Consider the following 8,700-nt stretch of genomic DNA (forward strand, 5'->3'; position numbering starts at 1 on the left):
TAAATCACCTTGAGAATAGTCATTCATTGCGGGAAAATAAAAATGTAAGCCAGACAGATGGTGAAAAGCTCATTTCTATTGGTATAATTCCACGGGAGCAGGCAAGCGAGAAGGAGGCGGAGAGAATTGTGAAATTTGGGGCCACTTTTATAGGATGAGAATAAACACCCAAAACAACAGAATACTAAAAATTTTCATACCACAACACTATAATCTCTTCAACTCTGGTTCAGATCTTTCCTCCTTCGTGGCAACAGGAAGCATAGGGAGGAAAAGAGAAGAGGGGAGGAGGAGGGAAAACCCATACTAAACACGCAGTGCTATAAGCCCTTTGCATTCACCAGTTTCAAAGCGCTCAATTCTCTGAGTACTGCCACGAGATAGGAGAGATTATACCACTGGTGATTTTTTTCATATGGCTCCAGCTCACAATTGGCAAATCCAAGGTGACTATATCCCTACATTCTGGTGGGTGTTTATGTCATAAACCTATCCTGGCCTGGGGGGAGGGGAGAGAAGAGAGGCAACATGGTGAACATGCCTAAGGCTACCCCCAAAGACTCACTTATTTCAATGTCCAAACCTGTTAAAAGCCTCAAAACAGGCCAGGCATGGTGGTTCATGCCTCTAATCCGAGCACTTTGGAGGCCAAGGTGGGAGGATCGTTTGAAGCCAGGAGTTCAAGACCAGCCTGGGCAATACAGCGAGACCCCATCTGTACGAAAAATGTAAACATTAGCTGGGCGTGGTGGTACACGCCTGTAGTCCTAGCTATTTGGGAGGCTGAGGCAGGAGGATCACTTGAGCCCAGGAGTTTGAGGTTGCAGTGAGTTATGATGATGCCACTGTACTGCCTGGGTAACAGAGAGACATCCTGTCTCTACTAAAAAAAAAAAAAATCCCCCAAATACTTCCTACTGGCCCCAGCAAAGGCATGATTTGGGACCCTTCCACTATATTCCACTCCTCACTTATAGAGACAACATCCAGCCAAGAAGACAAAATCTTATTATCACCCATGAAAAGGAAGAGAGGAAGAGGAAGGGAAAACGGATAGAGGGAGGAAAAAGTCCTTGAAAAAGTAGCCTAAACTGAAACGAATCCACCAAAGCTACACAGGAAAATATACTATCATGCCTTGTAGTCAGAGGGCTCATGAAAGCTGCCAGAAACCAAGTCCAAGAAGTTCTTAGGTTTGTGCATGATGGTTATATTATTGAGTTGTTAAGAAGGAAAAGGAAAGAGAGCAGAGAAATGCTATTTTGCAAGACAAAAAGGAGCTTTTAACCATGGTTAGTACAACAATTACAGCCTACTAGAGTACCACAGAAGCCCAGCTTCAAATTCCATGTCATGTCAGTTGCTACAGACCACAGGCAGACCCACAGCCATATACCACCAGGACCTACACAGTCTTGGTGTACTAACCTTGGAAACATCACTTGGCTCCTGCTTCTAATCTCAAGATATAAAGAATAATTATAACTATTATGAAATATGCATGGAGCTAACAAGCTGGGTTATGAAAATCTGCTAAACCAAGGAAGGGCTCCATTCAATGCCCAGGACATAGTAGAAGCTCAATGAATATTTGCTGAATAAATAAACAAACAGTTACATAGATGAATAACAATGTCTTACTATACTGGAACACACAACAAACTATTGAGGGAGGAGTGTATTTTCAAGCATAAGTAACTGTCCAGATCCTTCTGATTTTCACTAAGTCTTGAGGGTCCGATAGCTAGGAGGCACGACTTCCATATTTGCCTGAAAGGTGAACTACTTTCCCTCCAGACCAACAGCCAAAATGAAAAAAGAGAAAATCCAGATGATCCTATCACTGTTCATTCCTATCATGTCAGGATGTAAATGGAACGCCTTCAGTGGCTCTTCTAAAAAGTTATAGTAAGAATTCCACATATAACCACAACCATCCAGAACCTGTTGGATAGTTGGTCAAGGTCAATGGTTAGAAATGGACCAATTAATAGGAGAGTCTACTGCCTGGAGACCTCCAGGACACTGACCAATGAATCTCATCACAGCAGCACACTAAATCACATGCCACTCAATAGGTTAGACTTCCTTCTGCTGGGGCCACCAGAATGCTTAGGGGAGAGTCAGAACAGAGATGAAAGCAAGGGGGAAGTATGCCTTTTAGTCATGAACTCTACTAGTGGACCTCATCATTCACATTCTTTCATTCGATATTTACAGAGCATCTGCTACATGCATCATACTGTCCCAAATATTCTGTAGTCTCCAGAGAAGAACCAGACATGCAGTCTGCCCTCAAAGAACATGGTCTAAGAGATGAAACAGCCAGGTTAGAGAAGTCCTAGGGAGTGAAGGCGACCACTGCACGAAGACAATCTGCTCTGAGTAGATTAGGGGGTACAGCAGACACCACCTGTTCCCACCCAAAAGCCATTACCCTCTTATTTCTTGCTAATAAAAACCCAGTTATGGTCTCTCTAGGATCCAAGAGCCCTTTGATCTCGAGTAGGGCACACTCTTTTCCACAGCCAGGGAGGATGATTCATGAAAATGCAGTGATCCATTACAAGTTATAGGTCTTGGGATAGATCTGTGATCCAGGTCTGGCTATGAGATAACAGAAGTGTACTAAGGGGCCTTCTCTTCCCAAATAAAGACAAGTCTTGAGAAGAGCCCCCATTTCTTCCTTCCTTCTAACGGATGTGTTGTGAGGATGCAAAGATTGGGACTAGAGCTATGATGTTGCAACCACAAAGTGACAAGCACAAAGATAAAAAGCCAACAGCGGGAAGGATGGAAGACTTCTGTATCTTTGAGGCCTCCATGAGCTATTGCACCAAACCTGGAATCACCTACTACTAGAATTCTTTTGTGAGAAAATTAAATGTATTACTGTTTAAGCTGCTAATTGTTGGGTTTCCTGTTATTTGCAGCTGAAAGAATCTTACCCAATACAGTAGATGGTGTCGTATAAAGGAAAAGGCATTAGTTTGGGAGAAAGGAAGTCCAGATATCAATTTTGTCTCTACAACCAACCAGTTTTGTGATGCTTTACAAAATCAGTCAACCACTCCAGTTGGGAAGTGGCTACTTGACTCCTAAAGACTGTTCTAAGATTTAGTGATTCATTGGCCATGATTCAAAGAAAAAAAAAAGTCTATGCTACAGAACCTGGGAAGGAAATGAAATTTGTTGATGATGAGATGAGAACTAGAGCAGGCAAGGGTAATCCTATCACCCATGAACTTATTTGTGACAAGTTTTAAATGTGATCAATGACATTTCCTGTGTAGCGACCATTTGGAATAAAACTCTGTAAGGTTATCACAGGATTTCCAATCATTATGAGTCAGTGACAGCTGCCTCACTCCTTGGTCACACTGTTGACAACAAATAAATATGTGCCAAGTATTTTGAACAAACCTGTAATATTGAAAATTTGGGTTAAAAGAATTATCTAAAGGATCAAAACAACATATTACCTTGTCTATGTTCAAATATCTATCACCATCCTACACCTGACACATCCTCAATCAACATCTACCTATATGTTTATATATCATGGAGATGAAGAAGAAAGTGATGATAAAAACGATTGAGGGAAGCGTAGTAGCCAGGCTTCAACTTGAATGTCAGAGGATTTCAAACTGACAGCTTTATATGTTAAGTGGTTCAAAAGTTCAGTGCTAAAGTGACAATTCAACCAAAAGCATGAAAATTCTTGAGGCAGAACTCAGCTAAACCTTTTGTATCAGTCTCCCTCCTTTATTTTTTAAAACAATTTTCCTCCCTTTGGGAAGGGGGGATTATGACATGCTTACTTCAAAATTCAATGATGCAACTTTCTAACCAAAGTCCATCTATCTTACTTGTATGTTGATCTAGTGCTCAATTCATGGGACATTATGAGGAGTCTTTCTAACCTGCTTGACTTGGGGGTCTAGGGTGTGTCGGCTCTCGACAGAATTGTTGCCACTACAATCCAATTAATTAGGCAAAGCTTGTAACTAGGACAACCAACCGAGGTTGACAGGAGTTGATGACATGCTCTGAGGCACAGGCTTAAAAGCCCACTGCTTAGGGTCTCCAGTGGAGGGAATAATAGTACTGACTGTCCTAAAGCCAGGGGTAGCCGTCTGTGCACCAGACATTTGCCTCAAATAATTAACACAACATTATTTTTCCATCTTATCCATTGAGGATTGGAGGAAGTTTTTCAAATCCAAATATTCTTCAACTAGTGAATGGATAAACAAACTGTAGATCCAATGGATACTACTCAACACAAAAGGGATGAGCTACTATGATTTACACATTATGGATGGATCTTGGATGCATTATGCTAAGCAAAAGAAGCCCAACTCAAAAGGCTACGTACTCCATGACTCCATTTATATGACATTCTAGAAAAGGTGAAACTATAGGGACAGGAAACAGATCAGTGGTTGCCAAAAGCTGGGGGAAGATTTGACTAAAAAGGGACATAAGAGAACTCTGTGGGTGGGGCGGAATGATAAAACTGTTCTACACAGATCGGGTATAGTATCCTTTATCCAAAATGCTTGGGACCAGAAGTTTTCAGATTTTAGATTTTTTCCAGATTTTGGAATATTTGTATTACACTGGTTAAGTGTCCCAAATCCAAAAATCTGAAATGCAAAACGCTCTGTGGGGCACTTCCTTTGAGTGTTATGGCACCCCTCCAAAAGTTTCAGTTTTGGAGCATTTTGGATTGTGGATTTTTATATTAGGGACATCCAACTTATATTTTGATTTGTTAAAACTCATAAAATTGCATTTTAAATGGGTGAATTATATTGTTTGTGAATTATGCCTCGATAAACCTGACTTTTAAAAAAAATTAAGGTTTTGTCTCCAGAGACATTCTCCAGGAAGGTGAGTGTGCATGGGCACGCATGAGCTCTGTCATTCAAGATGGGCCTCCTCATGGCCCTGTGCCCTCCCATGCCAACAGCCCACCCAGTCATGATGCAAAGCAGGAAACAGAAACCATTCCAGGTATTTCAAAAAGAAAGGGATTTAATATGGGAATTAGGTGCCTGCAGAATCGTTAAAAGGGCTAGAGAAGCAGAAGTCAGGGGCTCCTTCGAGTTTTGAATTCATGGTCACATTGTAGACAGCTGTGGTCCCAAGGTCAGGAAGCTGCTGCTGCTGCCACAACAGCTTCCCACTCTCAGGCAGGTGGGACTAAAGCCCCAGACCAATGAGTGTGGCCACCACAACTGCCTCTAAACACTCAGATCTCCGTGACCTTGTCTGCCAGCAGCACCAGCAGAAGGAACTTGGTCTCCCAAAACTCACACAAATGTATCTCACTGTTACACACTTAGAAATCCAGCCACAACAAAGTTGGGGATGTGTTGCTGTTAGGTTTCCAATCTCTCCAATCAGGAGGGTTGAATGAAGGTCAAGAGAGCTAGTGCACAGTGTCTACCCCATTAACCATCTTTCTTATCCTAAAACAAGGCATATTTGATGGAGCAGCACAACAAAAGCGCTTTTCTGTCTACACTTACATTTTAAATGGTATTTGAGAGTTGAAAACTGTTCTAATGGGTAAAACCAAGATCCTAACTCATTTCATTATGGAAGAATATATTTCATTTTCACATTTAGTTAGTTCTAGCCCCAGCAGAATTTTAAGATCATTGCATTTAATAACAGAGCCAACCGCAGTTCTCTTCTAACTCATATATTAAATACACACTGCTCTATGAGTTTTATTCCACCAAGAATTATACAGACTAAGCCTAAAAATGCATTAATTTTCCAGATGTAAGTTACTGTATGGCAAGACAGAACCAACAGAGGGATGGTACCTTTTGTATCCTAATTTTTACCCCCAAAGACCTAACATAATTGAAATAATAAACAGAATAAAACAGTTTATTAAGCTACAGTACCATAATAACTACAATTCTTAAAATTAGTTTCCCAATGATCACTTACATAAGTAACTATATTCTCTATATCAAAAGGGATAAGGAACCTTCTTCTAAGGAATTTTTAGCCTCTAGGAATTTTACTTCGTTCCTTATAGAGCTATTTCTCCAAATTGTACAGAAGGGAGGCAATGGAAACATTTTCCTTTTTTTCTGACAGGAAAACTATTGGGTGCATATTGCTAGATTCTTCAACTATTAAGACAAAAAACGTGACAAAGCACAATGCCTCAAAAGAAAAATAGTGTTCGACCAACACAAGCTGTTTGGGTTTTGAAAATCATCTAGAGTAGTCGCTGGGAAAAATGATGGGAGTCTTTGCAAAAGAACTCTAATTCTCCCTTCTCAGAAAACCATCAAAACACCATCCCACTCCATAAGTCTCTCACTGCTACAAGGAATCATCGAACAGCATCTTATATTGCTTTGACAAAAGGATTAAGGGCAAAAATGACAGCCAGAAATTAATGATTGTCCCTAACTTAATGAGAAAAGCTCTAGCTAATTCTTTTCCTTCAGGGTATTTTCAAAGAGTTGAACATGGGAATAGTTATTTCTTATGGACAATTATATATTATCTTTTGCAAATGCTGCTGACTCATGAGGCAAAATAGGCAACAATTTTATGTAAAAACAACAGACCTGGCCTCTCAAACTTTGGGGGTCAGAGAAAGCACTTATCAGGGAAAAGCAGAAGAAACACCATAAGAAAGATTCACAGAGTAAGGAATATCACCAGGCCTAATAAGTTTATTAGGTTCTAGCCCTGTTAGGTTTTGTCCGAAAATGCTGCTGGAAATGATGATTAAAGATCTAATGACTGGGCCGGGCGCAGTGGCTCACGCCTGTAATCCTAGCTCTCTGGGAGGCCGAGGCGGGCGGATCGTTTGAGCTCAGGAGTTCGAAACCAGCCTGAGCAAGAGCGAGACCCCGTCTACTAAAAATAGAGAGAAATTAATTGGACAACTAAAAATATATAGAAAAATTAGCCGGGCACGGTGGCGCATGCCTGTAGTCCCAGCTACTCGGGAGGCTGAGGCAGGAGGATCACTTGAGCCCAGGAGTTTGAGGTTGCTGTGAGCTAGGCTGACGCCACGGCACTCACTCTAGCCCGGGCAAAAGAGTGAGACTCTGTCTCAAAAAAAAAAAAAAAAAAAAAAGATCTAATGACTCACTTCTCTACCATGTACACCATCAACAACTTACCTTTCAATGCAATTACGTGTCACCCACGTGTTTTTTTCAGCCTGAAACTCCTTGTAAATATGGGCCAAATACCTTGCAAAAATTCACAGCCCCTACTCACTTCACACCCTGATGCTAAGGCACCTTAACAACACTAACGAAATATTTGTAGGCAGACTAATCTGCCTTTGTAAGAGTTATGCTACTAAGTCACTGTCACTGAAAATGAAGCTTGGAGAAATTGATAACCAAGACCATTTGATCAAAGAAGCTGCCCTGGGGCTTTCAGCCTTGCAAAACAGATTTTGTGCGTGTTCCACAATTTTCAGGCTAAAATGATTTCAACTGACATTAAGAACAACTCTTACGCATGGTTAAAAGAGGCTTCAACCTAGTTTAAGAGATTATCTCAAGAAAACATGTGCATCAAAAAAAAAAAAAAATTTACTCACGACACAAAGCAAAATTAACACAAGGAAACACTGCATTTGGCTCCCCTCCAGCTGCCACTTAGAGCAGAGTTAGGAGAGCCACGCCGAGGGCAGATGACAAGTCCACGAAGCCTGTCAGGCCTGGCTGGTCGTCAAGATCCACAAGGGCTGCTCCTCCGTGACAAGGCAGGACAGTAGCCTCTGCAGGCAGGACCAGGGCTGCAGTACAAGGGCCTACAAGGAGGCTGGGCCACTGTCCCACGGGTGCCAGCCTGGGTCAGGGACATGCAGGAGTCGAGCATGTGAGGCAAGAGCTTGTATCAGCAGGAGCCACAGGAAGAAGCCATTATTCAGGGAGCAACATGATATATTGTAACTGCTCCCATCACATCAATAGGCATCATGTTAAGGGGCCTGTTAGAATTTCTCCCACTTGAAGTTGAAGTGACTCCCATTTCAATGAAAACAGGAGATTCCTCATTCAGAGGATCACAGTTCAGCCACAGTAGCTGCCTGCCACAGGAACGAGAGAAGTGCCAGCCATGCATATAGCTGATTTTGTCTCTCCGGGCAGTGCTTCCATTTTATAATTTGTCTCCTCTTAAAACAAAGAGATGAGCAAGTTACAAATATAATTACTATATTTATGAACAAGCAATAATACAAGCCACAGATGCGCTACGGATGCGCTGGCTTACCTCTGGCTCTGGCCGCAAGGTTGGCTCGTCTTCAGCAGAGTTTGGTAAGATTGCCCAGGTTATGTTGGCACTGGCTGATGGCAAAGAGCCAAGTGTCCCATTTTTCATCTGCTCTGTGGAATGCGACTTGGGCCCGTGCCATCCCAGGATGTTTTCTGAAATAAAGACCTAGAATGATGCCAAGTATTTTCCAAATTAAACATTCATAGCTCATGACGTATTCGTACCTCACAGTATGAGACTTACTTCAAATGGGCCCAATGTAAAACAGGGGCGCTTGTTTTGAATAAAGTGCTGAGTTGTAGACTGTAGATTCTGACTGTCTATTCATGAACTAGTTTCTGTATAAATTCGAGATCAGAATCATAACAGGCTGTTTCTCTCTCCAGCCCTGGACAAAAATAATTCCCGTGTCACCAAAGT

At 41.7% G+C, this 8,700-nt stretch overlaps 1 protein-coding gene across 2 annotated transcripts in view; it reads right to left on the reverse strand.

Moving 5' to 3' along the window:
- The window catches only part of OSBPL10 (oxysterol binding protein-like 10), a 284,632-nt gene that overhangs the window by 48,009 nt on the left and 227,923 nt on the right, over positions 1–8,700 (reverse strand). For both annotated transcript variants that reach the window (XM_012646883.1, XM_012646882.1), the window contains one exon: positions 8,278–8,432. In XM_012646883.1, the coding sequence (XP_012502337.1) occupies positions 8,278–8,432 (155 nt within the window). The remainder of the gene's footprint in view (positions 1–8,277; positions 8,433–8,700) is intronic.

Source organism: Propithecus coquereli, unplaced genomic scaffold, assembly GCF_000956105.1.
Source record: "Propithecus coquereli isolate 6110/MARCELLA unplaced genomic scaffold, Pcoq_1.0 Scaffold251, whole genome shotgun sequence".
Taxonomy (NCBI): Eukaryota; Metazoa; Chordata; class Mammalia; order Primates; family Indriidae; genus Propithecus; species Propithecus coquereli.